The sequence below is a fragment of the Capsella rubella genome, unplaced genomic scaffold (genome assembly GCF_000375325.1).
Source record: "Capsella rubella cultivar Monte Gargano unplaced genomic scaffold, Caprub1_0 scaffold_4, whole genome shotgun sequence".
NCBI lineage: Eukaryota > Viridiplantae > Streptophyta > Magnoliopsida > Brassicales > Brassicaceae > Capsella > Capsella rubella.
This window is the reverse complement of record NW_006238920.1, coordinates 766790-788293: the sequence shown is the minus strand read 5'-3', so window position 1 is coordinate 788293 and position 21504 is coordinate 766790. Positions and strand designations below refer to the sequence as shown.

The 21504-nt window shown below is 32.0% G+C and overlaps 4 protein-coding genes across 4 annotated transcripts; 3 read left to right on the top strand and 1 right to left on the bottom strand.

Moving 5' to 3' along the window:
• Nucleotides 1-1145: 1145 nt before the first annotated feature.
• Nucleotides 1146-2856, top strand: LOC17889661 (1-aminocyclopropane-1-carboxylate synthase 4). Its single transcript, XM_006294065.2, has 4 exons — nucleotides 1146-1292; nucleotides 1396-1527; nucleotides 1613-1773; nucleotides 1869-2856. The coding sequence occupies exons 1-4, from the start codon at nucleotides 1146-1148 to the stop codon at nucleotides 2854-2856; spliced, it is 1428 nt and encodes a 475-aa protein (XP_006294127.1).
• A 4263-nt stretch (nucleotides 2857-7119) lies between these two features.
• Nucleotides 7120-8539, top strand: LOC17887767 (homeobox-leucine zipper protein HAT9). Its single transcript, XM_006294592.2, has 3 exons — nucleotides 7120-7644; nucleotides 7741-7820; nucleotides 7936-8539. Exons 1-3 carry the CDS (start codon nucleotides 7243-7245, stop codon nucleotides 8276-8278), a joined length of 825 nt encoding a protein of 274 aa, XP_006294654.2. The 5' UTR covers nucleotides 7120-7242; the 3' UTR covers nucleotides 8279-8539.
• Nucleotides 8540-14377: 5838 nt separating this feature from the next.
• Nucleotides 14378-17167, top strand: LOC17889333 (dentin sialophosphoprotein). The gene is made up of 2 exons (XM_006295356.2): nucleotides 14378-14578; nucleotides 14799-17167. The coding sequence occupies exon 2, from the start codon at nucleotides 14811-14813 to the stop codon at nucleotides 17031-17033; it is 2223 nt and encodes a 740-aa protein (XP_006295418.1). The 5' UTR covers nucleotides 14378-14578; nucleotides 14799-14810; the 3' UTR covers nucleotides 17034-17167.
• Nucleotides 17168-17291: 124 nt separating this feature from the next.
• On the bottom strand, nucleotides 17292-18520 carry LOC17888632. Its single transcript, XM_006294561.2, has one exon. It carries the CDS (start codon nucleotides 18352-18354, stop codon nucleotides 17395-17397), a length of 960 nt encoding a protein of 319 aa, XP_006294623.1. The 5' UTR covers nucleotides 18355-18520; the 3' UTR covers nucleotides 17292-17394.
• Nucleotides 18521-21504: the final 2984 nt, after the last annotated feature.

Below are 21504 nucleotides of genomic sequence, written 5' to 3'. Positions count from 1 at the left end.
TAGAATTTGAGTTGGTTAACCATAGTTATTAGTATATCATTGTTAGAATTGTATGATAAATCTTCAACTGAGTGCGACCAACGTGAAAAGAAATAAAATAAAAATGTGCTAATAATATCAAAGGTTTGATGCCAAAAAGAACCCTTTAAATCGTTATTTTTTGTAACTTTATGAACGAATTCCTAAAAATACAAGTCAATTATACAACGTCAAAAATAATATGCAATATAACTCATAATTGTCATCATCGTCCAATTTGTAAAATACTGATAAACAAGATATCAAATCGAAGTTCCAACAATAATCCAAATCTAAATTTAAATTCTTGAAAATATAATATGCCACTGTAATATTTTTTTTTTAGAAAATAATGTAATAAAGTTAATCTGCATTTTCAATATATACTTAAGTATAAATTGTAATTAGCCTAGTTTATGTACTAAAACATAAACATATATGCCGACTAAAAAACGTATGAAAAAGTTTGTGGAAAGCTTTAAAACGTTGGAAAAAAAAGCCGACATAGAATACAAGAGAGGGCTACGATCGGGGAGCAACGTGGACCAACATGATAGACCCTCCAAATAGTCCCCAAATTGTAGCATTGACATGTTTCTCTTCTTCTTTTTTTCTATGGGTCACATTATTTAATATTTGTATACAAGTAGCCATTTTACATGGAGATTTTCTTGTCGGTATAGTGTCCTCATTACTCATCACTTTCACTGTTTTTTCCTATTCTAATTTGATATAATTCATATGGTGAGAAAACAAAAATTAAACTCGTAATTTATTAATTAGTCTCAAAATTCAAACTTAAATTTTACTAGATTAAAAATGCTATTTATTGATGAAAAAAATCTCGATTTATATCTAAATTTTTGAATCACTAAATATTCAAACTGTCAAGAGTAAACCATTGTAAAACAGAAATCTCCAACTCTTTCTCTTTTTGTATATTTTTGTGTTTTGGCGTTGCATGAAGCTATCTATATATATACACATGCGAACATTCTTAGCTTACCAACAAAACTCTCTCTCTCTCTCTCTCTCTCTCTGTCTCTCTTCCTCTCTGCAAGTCTTAGTTCTAGATTAATTTTTCAATCTTTCATAAGGAAAAAGAAAAAAAAAAAAACAAGAAGGAAATGGTTCTATTGTCAAGAAAAGCTACATGCAACAGCCACGGCCAAGACTCTTCGTATTTCCTTGGTTGGGAAGAGTACGAGAAGAATCCTTACGACGTTATCAAGAACCCTCAAGGCATTATCCAGATGGGTCTTGCTGAAAATCAGGTAACTAAACATTATTCAACTAATATAAATCAAAAATATATTCATGTATACATGTACACCATATATAGAGACTAATAAAAAAAATTTGGATTTGCATGTGTAGTTATGCTTTGATCTACTAGAGTCATGGCTTGAACAGAACCAAGACGCAGCCTGTTTCAAGCAAGATGGCCAGTCTATTTTCCGGGAACTCGCTCTCTTTCAAGACTACCATGGCCTCTCTTCCTTCAAAAATGTAAAGATTGTTATTGTATATATCAATCAATAAGTATATCAAATCTATTTATAGTTTTGCTGATCTTTCTTAAATGATTTTACAGGCCTTGGCTGACTTCATGTCAGAAAATAGAGGAAACCGAGTCTCTTTCGATTCAAACAACCTTGTCCTCACTGCTGGAGCCACTTCCGCAAACGAAACTCTAATGTTTTGTCTAGCAGATCCCGGTGACGCTTTCTTGATTCCCACGCCATATTATCCAGGGTTAGTACATCGTTTAAGTCGTAACAATTCTATTATTATTGCTACAAACTTTACATAGCTAAACACTCTTCTTTACTTTTTTTTTTATACTTTAGGTTTGATAGGGATCTAAAATGGCGAACCGGGGTTGAGATTGTACCAATCCAATGCTCAAGTACTAACGGGTTTCAAATAACGAAACTTGCACTGGAAGAAGCCTACGAGCAAGCCAAGAAGCTTGACCTAAACGTCAAAGGAATACTCATCACCAACCCATCTAACCCTTTAGGCACGACAACAACCCGAACCGAACTCAACATTCTATTTGATTTCATCTCCAAGCATAAGAATATACATTTAGTTAGCGACGAGATATATTCAGGCACAGTATTCAACTCTTCAGAATTCGTCAGCGTCATGGAGATTTTAAAAAACAATAAACTCGAAAACACTGATGTTTTTAACCGTGTCCACATTGTTTATAGTTTATCTAAAGATCTAGGCCTCCCTGGTTTTAGAGTTGGAGCCATTTACTCCAACGACAAAGATGTCATCTCTGCCGCTACAAAAATGTCTAGTTTCGGTCTTGTCTCCTCTCAAACACAATACCTACTATCCTCATTACTATCCGACAAGAAGTTTACCAAGAACTACCTTAGAGAGAACCAAAACAGGCTCAAGAATAGACAAAGAAAGCTCGTGTCTGGTCTAGAGGCCATAGGGATCAAATGTCTTGATGAAAGTAACGCGGGACTCTTTTGTTGGGTCGACATGAGACATCTACTTGGCTCTAAAACGTTTGACGCAGAGATGGATCTTTGGAAGAAGATTGTTTACCAAGTGAAGCTCAACATCTCTCCTGGTTCGTCGTGCCATTGTGTAGAACCTGGTTGGTTTAGGGTTTGTTTCGCGAACATGAGTGAGGAGACATTAAAGCTTGCTTTGAAGAGATTGAAGAAGTTTGTTGACGATGAAACTTCAAAGAGGAGCTGCCAAAAGAGTGAAAGCCAAAGACTAAAGGGTTCGAGGAAGAAAAAGATAACAAATATCTCTAACTGGGTTTTCCGACTGTCGTTTCAAGACCGTGAAGCTGATGAACGATAGATAGGTTCTTATTTTTTGAAGTTTAGTTTTTTCTTTTTGCAAATTACAAGTGATGTAATTTTTTTTTTTACCAGAATTATATTTTGGTATGCTGTTGTTTGAGAAAAAGTGCATCTATGGCTAATAATGATGTGGTCTTTTTCGAATGGAAAAATGAAAATAAATTTGAATCTTTCATTTATATGTACATATTATACTCCATTTTCGTTTCAAAGAAGAAATGGCAGACCCAAAACCGAAAAATATTGTTGGGGACAGATCCTCATGTTCGGAAGTGGGTTTTACGTTCGGTCGAAAAAGAAAAGTGGCTCGGTTGTGTTTCTTGGGCTGTATAAGATTAAGAAGTGATTGGCCCAGTTTTTTTTTTTTTTTTTAGGATTGAATATATCAAAAGTATAAAACTGAATAAAATCGATTAACCGAACTAGTCAAATTTTAACCAAAATATATGGTTTTTTTGGTAAGAAAATTAATTTTAAATAAGAGGATTTGGACCTACTCTCGTATATCTTCTTATGCCAGAAATCAGAGTATTTAATATGGTTCTTTTCCGAGTGTCACTCGATCATAATTATTTTTATACTTTCTCCGTTTTATTTTAAATGATGTTTAAAGTTGTTATACACATATTAAGAAAACAATTCTCTCCCAAATAAAAATGATCTTTCAATATAAATATGTGTTTGTGTAAAATAAGTTGAGACTTTTTTCAAATTTTTTGTTAAAAGTCATTTTTTTTTGTTTTTTCTTTTTTTTGACATTTTTCCAAACATAAACAACATTATTTGAGATATTTTTTTATAACATAACTAAACATCTACTGAAAATGAGTGGATTAATTGTCATCAAAGTCGTCATTATCATGATCTTATAACAACATCTATTGGAGAATGAGAATCAGAGAGACTCAATCATAGCAAATCATTTGGTAGGACCTAAATGTTTTAAGTTGTCTAAAATCCGACACGTGTAGAACCTAACTGACAAAGATACTGTTTTGGAACTACTTCGCTTCTCTCTCGTGTCGTGTGTGGATGGATAAGATGTTTGTGAAGAGGGGAAGCCATGATTCCATATGGATGGTGCTTAGTCTTGATGACATGTGAACCACCACTTTCTCTATTCTCATTCTTTGTGTGTGTTTTCTTTTCTCTTCTATACTTAATTGTTATTTGTTACAGTTTTATAGTTTATTGTTGTGGATGAGGTTTGATTGGTGCCTAAACAAAAGAAGATGAGGTTTTGATGGAAAGATGATTATATTTTAATTGTTACCAATCATATGAACAAAGGTAATGCGACTTGTAGGTGTGGGTCACAATCTCCATTATACTATGGGTTTATTTGAAAAAAACATGACATCCTTAATTATCACTATTATTTGTTTTTTCTCTATTGTTCCACCTTCTTAATTAACGTACTTTTAAAATTGTATTACTTTCTCCAAAGTCAATGTTTTTCTATTGTTATTCTTATAATCTTGTTCATGTATGTATTCATGCCGACGAAAAAATATGATGTGTTGTGTATTAGAACCGGTCAAAAGTTTATCTTTTCGAATTAAGAATTAAATTTTAGAGTTACTGTTTAGAATTTAGAGTTTAAGAATCAAACTTCTAACCTATGGTTTATCTTAAGAAAATCGATCTTTTGTAATATTGATATAAATTTAAGCTGTTTTCATATTCCCATAAGTCAAAATTAAAAAGAAGGTAACCCAAATGTGAACAGCAAGACAAAATTAATAGGAGGGGCAAGAATACTTCATATATATGTTTCCAAACAAAGTTCTTGCTAGATAGAAATATATATCATATTATGAAAAAATATAATCTTATTGTGAATTTGAGTTTTTGAAGAAAAACATATGCAAATGCAATATGATGGATTTGAAGAAGTTCACATGCAATATTTGCAATATAATTATAATTCGGTGAAAAAAATATATATATAGATCTAGCAAGTATGTCTTTGATTTGAATATTATTCATCAGCTTAAATCGTTAAGATAAACATACACACACGCATGTCACTAGAAATTTGAAAATCTAACGAGATATTCCATATATCTTGAAAAATAGTGGAGCACAATATGAGCTTAATTAAACTAAATTAATATGGCGTCTACTTAGTTGGAAGATCACCTAAATCATTGCATATAGTATTGGTCCGAGCCAACTTTTGTCGCCTTATTCTTAAACTAAAATATTAAATGATTGGGTCAATATGTATTTTCAAAGTTTAACACCTAAGTTCGAGATTAGGATTTTGATTAGTTAACTAAATCTAATTAAAATAATTTTAATTAGTGATAAATCATGTATGTAATCGTCGTGGAAACGAGTTTGCCACACCTTCTCTTGAGGAGACTGGTTTGGCGGCCAGGGACCAACTCTTCATAATGAGAAACCAAACTAGTTAAATTAGTAATACTTGAATGTTTAATAATATTACTAATTTGACGTCCAAAAGAATTTAATATTACTATGAATTCATACATGCACTTCTCTAAATCAGTTTTGGTATGTTTTAGAAAAATTTGTTAAATGTTTGAAGAACTAAATGAATTAATTTTGTTTTGGTATGAACTCTTCCAGTTTAAATTTATTAAGTATATATAAAAATGTGAGCTAAATTCATGTATATTTTCATAACATCCGATAGGCTTTATAAAAAATAAAACCTGATGAGAAAAAAAATCATGGACAGATTACTAATTCTAAGGTGCGACATCATATTAAATTTTTATAGTTAAAATTGGTGAATTATTCTACATTTTGTCGATTTAATATATATTATCTATATATCCATGAACATTCATCATTCTTAGCATATTGATAACTCGTCGTACTCGTACCTACCAAAAGTCAAATTTTATACAATGATATGAAACTGACAAATCGCATTATTTTATTTTCGTACTTTTTTCATTGAAATCTTCGTGTGTGGGCTACTATCAGATTAGGGGTAAAACATAATTTAATCAAGCAAATAGTTTCAATAAACAATAAGAAATAAAGTGAAAAACTAGATTATAGATGAAAAAACATAGGGATGAAAGATAATGACAATAATAATGTGCGTAGGATTGGTAACCTAACCTTTGGTTGGATGAGTATAGCCGACAAAGGCATTATTGGGAAGTACCAAAACAAACAAACAAAGCTGAGACCAAACCTATTTGAAAGGTTACACATCAACTATATATCTTTAGTCAATTACTCCAAAGATTTTAGTTTTGTTGTTTGACGAATCATATTTAGCCACATATCATGTTTTAGTAGTTTCTACCCACTTTTATTTGTTCTCTTGATAGTTCTAATGTTACGTCAGGCAACCAAACAAAAAAAAAAAAGCGATTTTAAAAGGTGAGTGCATGCACCCTCTTGTTTGAGCCACATATTGTGTGAGCTACCCATTTTTTTCTCTCTAGGTATCTTAAATTTGTTACATCGATTTTATTGAGAAAGAAGGAATGTGATAAGATAAGATAAAAATATGAAATTATGAGAAATTATACTTATATAAGAAAGTGATTAAGATGGTGCCTTTAAATAACAGACAACAAATCAGTTTACCAACAAAATATTGTTCAGCCTCTCTTTTTCTTATCACAGAAACACATTGGCCCTTGATGTTTCAATTGATTTATTTGATTAGATATTATATATTTTAGTTTAAGTGCTTCTGATTTGATACATATGGATAGTGATGCCCACCATCTTGTTTAGGTTTGGTTCTCTTGTTCTCATTCAACAATTAATTTAGTACCTTTTGGAAATAGTTAGGCATATCATTCAATTTCCAAAAAAAAAAAAATTAAACAAGCTAGGTGGGTCTTTACTATAATGAATAAATTTTGTAAACAAGAATATTTAACTTGATATGATAATTTATTTCACCAAATATAAAGCCATTTGTTTCAAAAAAATATATATATATAAAAAAAACATTTAACCTTTTTAGGAACTTTTATCTTAGTGGGGAGAATAGTAGCAAGAGCCAAGTGGGATGCTCATTTGGTCAACCTTTGCAAGTGATAAAACTAAAAGTGGAGAGAATTGTGCCATCATAATTTCCCACATTATTCTTTTTTTTTCTCCAAAAAAAATTACAAACAAAATAAAATCATTTCTTTAAAATAGATAAATCATTCCATTGATTAATAATTATTAGCCATCCACCCACCCATCAATTTTAAAAGAAAAAAAAAAATACTTTTCTTCTCCTTCTTAAGAAGCCCCCTTGGCTTCATCTCCTCCCATTATTTCCTAAACTTCATCAAACCCAAAACCAAAAAAAAAATCTCATTTCTTTTTTCCTCTCAAAATCCCAAAGATAGATAAAATTTACATAGGCAAGATATTTTTCATCATTTTGACTCAGATGAGTTATGATGATTCATGCAACTCAGGTCTCGTTCTTGGATTAGGTCTCTCACCAACTCCAAATAATTATAATAATGCCATCAAGAGATCTTCCGAATACAAGCTCGAGCCGTCGTTGACCCTAAGCCTCTCCGGCGATCCCTTGTTGACGTTGGTAGCCGGAGCCGACCAGCTTTGCCGTCAGACGTCATCTCTCAGTGGAGTCTCTTCTTTTTCAAGCGGGAGGGTGGTGAAGAGAGAGAGATACGGCGGCGAAGAGTCACCGGAGGAGGAGGAGACTACGAAGAGGGTTATAAGTGAAGACGAAGAAGGTGTTAGTGCTAGAAAAAAACTTAGGCTTACGAAAGAACAATCTTCTCGTCTTGAGGATAGCTTCAAGCACCATAGCACTCTTAATCCCGTAATTATATAAACCTTAATCCTAATTCTTATTATTATACGTAACTAATCACTTTTGATCATCCTTATCTAATATGATTCTTTTTTTTTTTAACAGAAGCAAAAGCAAGTTCTGGCAAGACAGCTGAACCTAAGGCCAAGACAAGTTGAAGTATGGTTTCAAAATAGAAGAGCCAGGTACATGTTTTTTTTGTTTTTGTTGATTTACTCTATAATATTCATTTTTTAATTGTACGTGAAATTATTTTTATTTAGTAATATATTTATTTTATTAAATGAAAATTTTGAGCAGGACAAAGCTGAAGCAAACAGAAGTAGATTGCGAGATTTTGAAGAAGTGTTGTGAGACATTAACAGATGAGAACATGAGACTTCGGAAAGAGATTCAAGAACTCAAAACCCTAAGCTTGACTAATCATCATCAGCCCTTTTACATGCACATGTCTACAAACCCTACTCTAACGATATGTCCTTCATGTGAGATAATCATCGCCGGTGGCGGTAACGGAGGAGGAGGTGGTGGTAGTGTGGCCAACACGGTGGTTGTCGATGGAGGTAAGACTAAAGGAGCTTTCTCCATCTCCTCAAAGCCTCACTTCTTCAACCCTTATACCAATCCATCTGCAGCTTGTTGAATTTTAATATGAAGTAATTAATTCGTTTTTTTGTATTACTTATTTTTTTTTTCTTTCTTGGGTGGGCATATTAACTAGTAGGAAGAACACAAGAACTATGTTAGAAAAGGTAAGATGGTTTCTTCGACAATCCCCACTTTGTTTTTCAGTGGGATTGTTTGGTTTGGGGAAAAAAGAATAGTTTGTAATTATTATTTTATTTGTAGAAAAAGGTATAATAGTCTTCTTCACTTTAAATTTAATCCATCTTATTTTCTCACCTTCAATTTTAGTTCAATTAAATCATGTTTGTAATTAATTTTTAAAAAAAAACTATTATAACAATATAAATATACGTGAGAAGTTTTCATGCATACTAATCAGCCGATGAATACAAATATGGGGCGGCATATTGATATGGTGGTGATAGCTACAAGTATACTAAATTACAAATCTCAGTCTAAGAGTTAAAACTTTAGACCCTAAAACACGACATCTATCTAATATAATGGTAGGTCATATTTTACATCACATTAAAAAACTATTACAAATTTCGTTTGTATTAAAATTGTATGATTTTCTTTGGATTATTACTAGAAAAAGAAAGAATCTTATACGATTATATAATGTAAAAATATCTGATAATTAAGACTTATATTATAACAAACAAAATTCTTATTTACTAGATTCATCATTTCATCTAAACAATGCTTTGGTATCAACTTGATTTGTTTTTGAACTCTTGAATCCAAAAATGGTAAGAAAATTGATGGAAGTTATGTTTTCCCACCAATAAATAAAAGTTATGTAGGAATACTAAAGAGATGGGAAAGCCACAACTTTGAAAAGGGTATATAGTTTTAGTAAGGCCAAACTTTTCTCTTTTGAGTAAAATCCAAACTTGAGTTTGTGAGATCAGATTAGAAATGCATTAAAATTGATGTGAAAGTAATTATTTTACTCAAATATTATATTTATGGATCATCCAAAGAGGAAAAAATTTGAAATCATTTGATGGGTGTGATTGTGTGAATGATTTTAAGCGAGAGAGAAAGGGTGTGGGGTTTGGAGGTTAGCTCACGTGTATTGATGCATCACTTTAAATTATTAACAAGAATATATATTATTGTTTTCATAAATTAGTAAGGAAACATAGATCACACAAAAAATAAGAATAATAGTACTAAAATTTCTAATATTTTTCTTATGTGTACTCAATATATACTTGTATTGTTGTTGAGAAACCTAGTCGTCTTACAAGTAGCCGAGTTTTATATAACAAACAATAAGCATGATGCTAACTAACAATATAAAGCTAGTAAATAAAAAGAAAAAAAAATGGATCACAATATAATGATTTATACTTGTATTGTTGTTGTTATGTTATAATTCGATTTAAAATTTTCATAATAATGAGCATTAAAATTGAGAAGAGAAGTACCGTGAAGTCGCGAGATGGGTGGGGCAAGCTTCACGTGATCTTCTCGTCGAACTTTTTTCTCATGTACCAAGTTTATGACGATATTGAATTATATGCCTTTCAAAATAGTAGCCACATTTATCACATACATGATTATATTGATGATGAATCTTTCAATTTCACTACGTAACGTACATGCATGAATTGAAACTCCATATATATAGTCCGCCGGCCCTAGCGATTGATAATGAGACATCTATGCAACGCAACTAGTTTATTAAATTTTCTACAATGAGTTATATAATGTTGTAAGCGTGATATATGTTGTTTCATTAGCCTTGTTATAAAATTGTAATATTTATTGTCATATTTTGAAATATTAAGTAACTACATTATTTGTGGTCCGTAGGTATAAAATGATTGATCGAATTATAGGTTACGTGTGCACGCACGCAAATAACTTATTTAGAAGAGCATAGTATATACATGTGTCAATTGCTAGTTCCATTGTCGGTTTGTCGACTTCTTGTTTCGAACATTTCTTACGAAACAGGTTTCTTTTTTAAAGAAAGGGTTAAAAGCCAAAGCTCAGATTTGGTATTAATCCAAGAAGAAAGGGTTCAAGCCAAAGCTCCAAACCTTGACTTGTGCCATGTAATCCAAGAAGAAAGGGTTTAAGCCAAAGCTAGCCCCAACCTTGACTTATGTGGCCATGTAGTCTATTTCTCGATGTTTATTGAATATTTTAGATTTGTTAGTTTGTGAGTTATGAAGATTGACTTCAAGATGATATATACCAAGAGCATTTCTAGCACTTGTATGATTATTCAGAAGTAAGTAGTAAGCATCTTGATAAGCTGAACGTGAAATGCAAGTCAAGATACATTATACACATGGCTCCACCTCTCTCAATGATAAGTGGAATGTGCTAGATGGAATGAAGGGTGATTCAAGGTATGATTGATCCCATCTAGCTAGCCCTGCGAGTTCTGCAGGTGACCTTTGAGATCTCTAAAAAAAAAGTCATACCTAAAATCAGTTGTATTATAAGATTTCATTCTTTCGTCGAAAGAAGGATAAGTTCAATAGTATGAGCTACTGTTATTTGGACAATATAAGTTGGCAGAGTGGATATATAGTAGAAGAAGGGTCGATGCCATGCCTTCGTACGGGCGAGTATATAACATCCTTAAAGGAACTCAAGTTCGAAGGAATGAATAAGGATTGGACAGAGAAATTGTCTGAAGGTGGACAAGATAACTACAAAGTCCAACACATCCCTAGTGTTCAATTTATCCAATGTGACTGACGACCAATTCCATCAACTTTAAGATACCATTACTTCACCATTAACTTTAAGATCTCTTTTTTGGTTTTTTCCAAGACTTCTTAAAATGACAGTTCAAGTTAAACTAGCCAAGTATATATTTAGATTAATATGATGTAGTCTTGTTGCTCATAACTCATAAATCATAAGTGATAACTCTTAGCCTTTAAAAATTGTCCTTCTTTGATCTGTCTTTTCTACTATGTTTTGGTTATCTCTGAACCCAAACCACGGACTTGCATGTTTTAAGTAAAAAACTTGTATAGCAAGTTTCAGGTTATCTGATTTGAAGTCACATGATTGTCTCATTTGGTACCTTCGTTGCTGGTCTTGCACTAAGACAAAATCATCCAGCGACAGAACAAGACATATTGTGGATTTAGTAATCATAGGAAGCACTGTTATTTGGTAGTTAGATTTTGAAATAAGAGATGTATCAGTTTCACTTACAACAAAGAAGTAAAAGTTTATAAATTTATGAATTTTGTTTGAAAGAATACAGTAATTTAGTAAATGTCTATTATGATTTGTTTTGCTTGGTAATTTTTCTAAACATACAGTATTGAACTCAGAAAATCAAATTATTCTTGAGGGAAAAGTAAAAATCTGTTGATGGACAAGTAAAAACTTTATTTTTAGGGGAAAGTTAAAAATCTGTTGAGGAACAAGTCAAAAAATTATTCAAGGGATACAATTTAATCAAATTTTGTTCTTGTTGATAAATAGAGATTTATTTTGCAAATTGGTTATGTAATAACCAATGATATATAAAGACTTGCATATTGTAAATGAAATTAGTATAGATGATTAATTAATGGAACAAGTTATATGATTTTAGAATGGATTAAAAAAAAATATAGAAGCGGTTCTAAGAGCATGTTGTAAATTCTATGGCATCATTTTTATAATATAACTAATTGTGTCATTTTATTTTATTTATTTTACATTTGGTTTGTTATGTCATTTTCTAAGTTTGGAAGCAAAAGCATATTTAGATTCGTAATGTCATATGTTATTACGTTTATACTGGTAAGATATAATGTATATACAGTATTTGAATTCTATCATTTGCTGTTTGAAAATAATTAAATGTATGATGACAAAAAACAAAAAAAAAAATGTACAGTTTTTTCCCTTTTAAATATTTTTTGTTTATCCATACTATATTGTCAAAAATAGGTGACTCTTAGTATATATATATATTATGAATTGTGTTTTGATGTTATGGATATCTACTACCAATAACTATATACTATTTATATGTCTCAATGTTTATTTTAAATCCCAATTAATTCATTTATATCAAATCATAAGGTTATTTAATTTTTATTTTTATTTTTATTTTGACGCCAAATTTTGTGTTATTTACATTTAATAATTTATTTTATATATGAAATAATTTTATACAAAAGAATGTTATTTTATATTTACATCAAATAATGTTTATATTTACAAAAACTTAAAGGGAAAACAATGTTTATTTATTCTCCATTATTTAAAAAGTATATTTGACATGTGTTATATGCAATTTATGTCTTTTTAATATCGTTATTTTACTTCAAGCTATTAAATCTAATGTAAACTCTTTCACCTTAAAATGATTATTGTTTGCTGTTTAGGGTACTCTTTCACCTTCTTAGTTGTAACTTTCATTTGAATTTCTAATTCAACCAAAAATAAAAATATTTAATTTAGTTCATATTAAATTTACTCATTCATATAAAAATAATTTACTAATATTGGCCTGATTAAACACTATTTTAAATAATTGACCTAGGTTTCCCATGCTAATTTCGCCGTAGAAGACAACTTCATGTACGATAGTTTTATAGACCTACTGCTTTGGTGATATTAGTGTACTTAGAAGATACTGACTTTGAAGATATTAACTTTGGTGATACGAGATATATGAGAGATTGCATTTTATGAAAAAAGTAAATTTAATGAACTTTTGTTATTAAAAGAATATCTATCAAACACAAAATTGTAAAATTAAGAAAATAATTATTCTTTAATGAAAATTATAATATTTAAAATTTTCACAGTGATATATATCCACTTGTTTACATAATAAATTTATAAAAACAACATAATAATTTTTTACTATATAAAATTTTCACAACTATATACCCACTTATTTCCATAATACTCCCTCTATTTTAATATAAGTGTCATCAAGTTTTTTCACACTTATTAAGAAAACCATTAAATTTTATATTTTACTCCTTATTAATGCATTATATATATATTTTTTCCTATTGTTCAATACATAAAATTAGTAGAAATAAAACTCCAAAATTTACCAAATATTCACATCCAAAATACAAAACGATAGCTATTTTCAAGCAAAATTTAAAAGTCTAAAACTACAAATATTATAATACGGGAAAAGTAATAGTTTATATCTTACACATACAAATAATAACAATAGTAAAAAATATAATTGTTTGTGCAAAAGATTTTAAAACTTTCAAAGGTTGTTATAGGTTACGTATCATAGTCATACAATAAATTATTTGTATTCGTATCTTTTTATTAGAAATGAAAATATTAAAGAATGTTATAAAAACAATTGAGAGATTAGTATATTTATGGGTCAATTAGCTCAATAACCAAAAGCAACACTTTAATTAAGAATATAGTATTATATTCAAAAAAAATAGGAAAATAAGATAAAGGGTAAGTAAATTTACTATTTTAGTATTTAGTGGTAGTAGAGGTGGTGGTCGGCGGTGGTGGCCCGAGGAGGTGGTCGGAGGTGACCGGAGGCGGAGGTGGTGACCGGAGGAGGTGGTCAGAGGTGGCCGGAGGTGGAGGTGGTGGCTGGAGGTGATCGCCGGAGGTGGTGACCGGAGTTGGTCGCCGGAGGTTGTCGCCGGAGGTGGTGGCCGGAGGATGTCGCCGGAGGTGGTCGCCGGAGATGGTGGCCGGAGGTGGTGATAGAGTGGTGGTAAGGGAGTAAGAGGTGTTGGTGATAAAAGAGTGGTGATGATAAGGGTAGGATAGTATATATTTTGTAAAAAGTATAGGGAATATAAGGTTTTGATGGTTAGTATGGGTAGTAAATAAATTAAAGTTTTTTTTGTTGTTTATTTGTGCAAAATTCTCTATACATTTATTGAACAAAAACGATTGATGGGTCTATCTATAGAGTATAGCTGAGATTATAATTTTGATAAGCCCACAACAACCAACCGTATATATCATCTTCCACGTGAGATACGACGTCGTTTTATAAATTGTCGGTGTCTCGTTAAGCACAAAAACGACGACGTTAAAGCAGATTCACATGGCATCTTCCAAGTGTGAATGAAAGCTCTCTCTTTCTCTAATTAAATAAGTTTTTCGAAAAGAAGAAAAAACTAATTTTTTTTCTCTGCAATTTGCTTTGATTCCAATTGAAGGGACGCACGATTTTAATGGCAGTTTAACGGGAACTCTACTACTACTCTCTCTCTCTCTCTCCAGATCCCAAAAATCAAATCTTTCCTTTTGCAAAAATTGTTCATCTTTCTTGTTTTTTTTCCCAGAATTCATCAGATTCACATTCTCAAAGCTGCTCTCTTTATCAAAGGTTATACATTTTGTTTGTAATTGTTCATTTTTAAGTGTTTAACGTTTCAAAGTTTGGATTTTTATGGTATTATTTGCTTAGATCTGTTCTAATCATTATGCATTTAATGTAACGATAGGTTCATGTTCTGTTTTTTTTTTTTGTCTTTCCTTGATCTGATCGAATTTGATTTAGTTTTTTTTCTGAGATCTGAGATTTGGGTTTTGATTTCTTGGAATAGGTTGAAGCAAGTATGTTTAGATCTTCACCGAGGAGAGGACAGAGATCAAAGGGTTTCAAGGTGAAGCATTGTATTCAATTGACTCTGTTACTTAGTGTTGGGATATGGTTGCTTTATCAAGTTAAGCATTCTCATGAGAAGAAAGCTCAGTTTGAGGAGAGTTCCAAGATTTCTGTTGGGGATGATAAGCTTGTGAAGCTTGGTAGGAAAGATCTTAACCCTCTTGTCCAGGAAGACGAAGCTGAGGAACAAGCTAGTAGGAATGTTGACAGTTTTAATGGGGATGGTAAGGAGAATGAGGTTGTAGAGGAAGTTGAAGAGATTAAGGACAAGGAAAGTGAAGGAAATGAGGAGTCGAATAGTGAGATTGGGGAGAAGAAAGATGATGGTGGTGTAGATGAGAGTGAGGTTGAAGAGAAGAGAGATAATGGAGGTGGTACGGAAGATAGTGAGATTGAGGAGAAGAGAGATAATGGCGGTAGTACAGAAGAGAATGAGAGGAGTGGTACAGAAGAAAGTGAGGTTGAGGAGAAGAAAGACGATGGAGGTACAGAAGAAAGTGAGGTTGAAGAGAAGAAAGACAATGGAGGTACAGAAGAAAATGAGGTTGAGGAGAAGAAAGATAATGGAGGTACAGAGGAGAATGAGAAGAGTGGTACAGAGGAGAGTGAGGCTGAGGAGAAGAAAGACAATGGAGGTACTACAGAGGAGAGCGAGGAGAGTAAAGAGAAGAGTGGTACCGAAGAGACTGAGGTTGAAGAGAAGAAAGACAATGGGGAAGAGAGCGAGGAGAGTAAAGAGAAGAGTGGTAATGAAGAGAATGAGGTCGAGGAGAAGAAAGAAAATGGTGGTGGTACGGAGGAGAGTGAGGAGAGTAAAGAGAAGAGTGGTACAGAGGAGGTGACTGATGAGAAGACGAATAATGAAGAAGCAAGAGAGAACAATTACAAGGGAGATGATGCTTCTAGTGAGGTAGTCCATGAGTCCGAGGAGAAGACTAATGAAGCTGAGAATAGTGAGAAAGTGGATGATAAGTCGGGTTTAAAGACCGAAGAAGTTGATGATTCTGTTATCAAGAGTGTTTTGCCAAACACAACCGATAATGGGGAAAGCAGTAGTGATGAGAAGAAGACTGATTCATCTTCAGGTAAGGAATCAGATTCATCGGAGGGAATAAAATCTGAGGGTGAATCTATGGAGAAGAATGAGTTGTTGGAGAAGGAGTTTAATGATTCTAATGGTGAGTCTTCTGAGGCTGGGAAATCCACAGGGTCTGGAGACGGAGGTTCTCAAGAAACTAAGAAAGAAGAAGATGAGAAAGAAAAGGTAGAATCTTCTGAAGTGTCATCTCAAGACGAAAGTAAAGACAAGGAAAGTGAGACAAAGGAGAAGGATGAATCCTCGTCTCAAGAGGAAATCAAAGACAAAGAAACTGAGACAAAGGAGAAAGAAGAGTCTTCCTCGCAAGGGGAAACTAAAGACAAAGAAACCGAGACAAAAGAGAAAGAAGAGTCTCCTTCCCAAGAGAAAACCGAAGAAAAAGAAACCGAGGTAAAGGAGAACAAAGAGTCTTCGTCTCAAGAGGAAAATAAAGACAAAGATAACGAGAAGATTGAGAAAGAAGAGTCTTCGTCGCAAGATGAAACTAAAGACAAAGAAACTGAGGCAAAAGTGAAAGAAGAGTCTCCGTCCAAAGAGAAAACCGAAGAAAAGGAAACCGAGACAAAGGAGAACGAAGAGTCATCGTCCCAAGAGGAAACTAAAGACAAAGAAAACGAGACAAAAGAGAATGAAGTGTCATCACAAGAGGAAACTAAAGACAAAGAAAGTGAGACAAAGGAGAAAGAAGAGTCTTTGCCCCAAGAGGAAACTAAAGACAAAGAAACCGAGACAAAAGAGAAAGAAGAGTCATCATCCAACAATTCACAGGAAAATGAAAATACCGAGAGTGAGAAAAAGGAACAGGTCGAGGAAAACGAGAAGAAGACTGAAGAAGACACAAGTGAATCTAACAAAGAAAGTAGCAATTCAGATACTGAACAAAAGCAATCAGAGGAAACTTCAGAGAAAGAAGAAAGCAACAAGAATGGTGAGACAGAGGTAACTCGAGAACATTCTGATTCTTCTTCGGATACTACTAATCTTCCTCAAGAAGTAAAAGATGTTCAAACCGATCTTGATACTTTGCCTGATTCTGGCAATGGAGGGAACAATGAGAGTGTTGCAGCTGAGTGAGTAAAGTCTCCTCTGGTTGATCAAAATTTCTCTCATTTTGATGTTGTTTAGTAGAGAGCTTACGAATTGAACTATGTGTCATGTAATTTGTTGTAATCTTTTCCTTAACATATAGTATGGGTTTGTAATTCCCAGAGCATATGTTTCTAGCTCTCTCTTTTTTGTACCCCAACACATTTTTTTTTTTTTTTCGTTAAACAAATTCTTGAAACTTCACCATCTCTTATAGAAATAAAGATTTTTTTTGTTAGAATAGAATCATAATGATAATTAAATTTCACTAGTCACAAAAAAAAAAGATATGTTCATCATTTTTACATAGCTATAATACCGCCCAACCAATCATTTTATTTTAGCTGATCTAACGGTCATAAAGCAGCAGATGCTTCAACGTCGTCACTTCTCCGTGTTTCCCATCCTCCGTACACGTGTCGCCTTGTCTTTCTACCGTTACATCACCGTCAAACGCGTAGACCACATCCCGCGATTGCGTTTGACAATGGGCACACGTGTCGCGATCTACGCCGTTCATCATCATCATATCACGAACCTCGTACTCCGTCCATCCTCCTTCCCTCAGCTTCCAAAACGCGTCGTCCAAACGCGCGCTTAACCCCTCGCAGCCCAACACGCCCCACCACCCTCGCGTGTAATTACGCGCCGTCACCTCCACTGATCTCCCTTTCTCCGCCGCGTCACTCCAAAACTCCACTCTCCTCCGTCGTCTTCTTCGTCTATCCTCCTTCGGCGGTTCCGATCGTCCAAGTCCTTTGAGAAATCCAGCGACGTCGCAACTCAGAACTCGGACTCCGTCGCCGTCGATTTGAAAAACTGGGTTTCCGGCCAAATTCGGTGTCGTCGAAGGGACGTAGAAATCGCCGTAGACGGGGACGAGAACCGGAGCGATCTCAACCAGTTTCTTCACTAGCGATAAAGCCTCCGCGTCGTTTCCGGGTCGGATCCCCCAAGAATTGACCCAGAATCCGTTGTCGACGACGATTTTGGAGAGACGGAGAAGAGGGAGAAGGAGACGATTCCGGTTCGATCCGGTTCGCCAATTGGGGAAATCAGTACCAACCGGAAGACCGGTTTGAAGAATCGAACGGAGATCAAGAGGGAAAGAGAAACCGAGAGAAGATTCTACGGCTGAGATCTCTTGATTGGTGAGCCCAGGTGAAACGTAGATACCGGTTAGAGATTTCAAATGGTTAATTACGGGTTTGTAGTAAACCGGATGTGGTGGCTTAACGGAGGGGGATCGAATTGGATCAGTGGTAATGTGGCCAAGTGGACTAATTATCCCGGCGAGACGATGATTCATCTTTTTTTTTTTTTGTAATTTATAGTCAAATGAGATTATTAATATATATAGAGGAGAGAATCTTCTTCATATGTATGATTATGGAAATTATATGAAACGATTTTAGAAAGTTATATGTAATAATGGAAACATTAATAATACGTTGAAGTGGGAATAAAAGGAAACTAAAAATGTGTAGACTAACTTTAATTAGATTTTAGACTTTTACTGGAGTAACTTTTTATTCAACATATTTTTCTTTTCTTTTTAAAATCAGAAAGTTAAATATTTGGAAAAAAATCCTAATAAAATGTACAGTAACAATTAAGGAAGCAATTAATTGACTATAGATTTGAAAATCTTGAACTAAGATAAGTCATTTCATAGAAATTGTCAATTAATAGTCGATATATACCATGGACTCATTTTATTTGCTAATTTCTTCAATTTTTGTATCAATTAAAATCTCACATTGTACAAGTAATAAATAAGAGTTTACAAGGTAACCTGGAATTCGCTTTTGTATTTGGGAACTAAATCTGCTATAAATAAATTCCAATCTTTGAACATCTTTCACAAAAAAATAAAATAAAAAATTTGAACATCCATAAAAGGTAATTGACGTGTCTATGATGAAATCAATTTTGCTATTTACAAATTAAAATAAAATATATATATATATATATATATAATTTATTATAAATTAGAAAAGACAATGTTAAAAATTAAAAATCTATGAGTCAAATAAGTAATGTAAAAATCTATGAATCTAAAAAAAAAAATACTTTTATAAAAAATATTCGAGTATTGTTTTGTTTTTGTTTTTAATACAATTGTTTTGATGGTTAAACTAAGTTATATAATTTTTTCGACAAGAAAATAGAATGATGAAAAACTTTTTGGTGTTTTAAAATACTGATTAGGTAGGATTATTTAGACAGGTGATTAGAAAGTTAATCCTTCTTTTTGGATTTTATTTGGTTTACTTTAATTTAAAGATTCGATCTGTTTAGCTTTTGGTATCCAAAATATTTGTCATAACAAGGAAGACAGAATGTGTCGGCTTTGACAACTTGACTCGCATGCATGGGTTTAGTTTTGTGTCTTCTTTTTTTTCAAAAGTTTTGTGTCTTTAGTTTTGTGTCTTTTTGTCTTATGTTTTTATTTGTGACTTCACTTTTTTTTTTGCAGTGGAATTGGGGATATTGCCTTGCTCCTATATAATTTAAAAGACCTTAATCGTCTCGTCTCTTTATTAGATAGAAAGTAGAATTCATAGGAGAAATAATTGTTTTGAATCGGTCTGTATAAAGTTTAACAAACGACCAGCTCAATCAGTAAAGGTTGATCAGGTCTTTTTAAAATTTCTCAACTTGTCTAATTAAAACTTTAAAAGTCTCGTTAATTAGATGTATATAATTTTTGTCGACAAAAAAAAAGATGTATATAATTTCTTTTTATTCTACAGATATATTTTATCCCATGTGTAATCCTAAAACCTAACAACAACATACATGCGACTCAAGTAATTGATTCGTAAAGAACATCAAAATAAGTAACTAATCCGTAAAAAAAAATCAAATTCGTCATCACTTATTCTAACTCCTTTTAACTTGGATGATTTGGTTAAGTGGATAGACCAAACTCTTTGACTTGTGAATTATGCTTTCATGTTATATTTTTCTTCGCCGTTGTTTAAAGGTTTATAAACATTAATTGTAAGTTGTAAAACTTTAATATTTTTCATTTTTCACTATTGGAATGGACCAGAACCACAGGAACATGAATAGGGATGTTGCCGTGAGTAAAAAACCTAGTCCGGTCCGTACCCGAAAAAAGCCTGTCCAGAAAAAACCCACCCAGATTCAAAAAACCCTAACGAGTTTTAGTTTTAATGGGTAAACCCGAACGGGTTTTAGCACTAGTGGGTAAATCCGTAGGTACCCAAATTTGATTAAAAATAATCAGATTTAATTATTTTCTGTATTTGTTTTTTTATTGTAATATTTTATTGTATTTTCTTATGTTATTACTAGAAACGGACCCGCGCTACAGCGCGGAGGAAAATATTTATCTAATATATAATTAAAAGTTATAATAAAAGAAGAAATTGAGTATATGAAAACTTTAAATGATTCTACTTGTAAAATATACACGCTTATATTGTATGTATGTTTTAACAGACCAACTCTTAAAAAATGTTTTAAAAAAATATTAATCATAACCCGTTTGACTATATGATTGTAAGTTTACAAAACCAGTCGTGTATTACTAAAAATATCATCGACATAAATGCATAATATTTGTAAAAGCATTATCCAATGAAAATGATTGGAAATGCCAATATAAACAAAAAAATAAGAATAATAAATCATTCACGTGCAAATTCTAAAATAACAAAAATGCAAATGATAAACTTTATGATATAGATGAACCATGTTAATAAAAAATGAGGAAGAGAGAATTTAGATATGGAATGATTCAGTTTTTTCAAATAAGGAAAAGATGAATTGGGTAGATGAATAACATTATTTATAGAGATTAACTTGTCTTCGAATTTAAGTTGATTTCCTTTTTAAAAAATTTCAAAAATATCGTTAGGATTAATTTATTTGTTGAATTGACTTTCGTAAGCATTTATTATAAAAGAAAATTAATTTGGGAGTCTTATAGAAATTTTATGTGATGGAATATATTATTAAGATTATGAAAGAAATTCTTCATGTAAACATATTTTACTATGATTACCTTATGAATATATATTACTTATTATTAAATTTTAAATTTATTGATATTTAAATGAGTAATTTTGAAATTTAATTTGCCATTGTAAAACATAAATTACGTAATTACTTATTAATTTTTTCACATGCTTAGTAAAATACAAAATATAAAAATATTTATTATATTTCCAAAAGTATAAATAATATTTCATTTACTATAAATAATTTTTGTTTTTTGTTATTTATTTAAATGGTGTATATAAGGAGTATAAAATAATAAATGAATATATTATTTTCAATATGAAAATATTTTATTCTTTATATATATATATATATATATATATATATATATATATATCTGTATATTTTTTTGGTAATTAAATCTTCACACTTAGATATTGTTTGTTAGAATCATAAAATTTAATTAGATCTCCGAAAATAAATAATC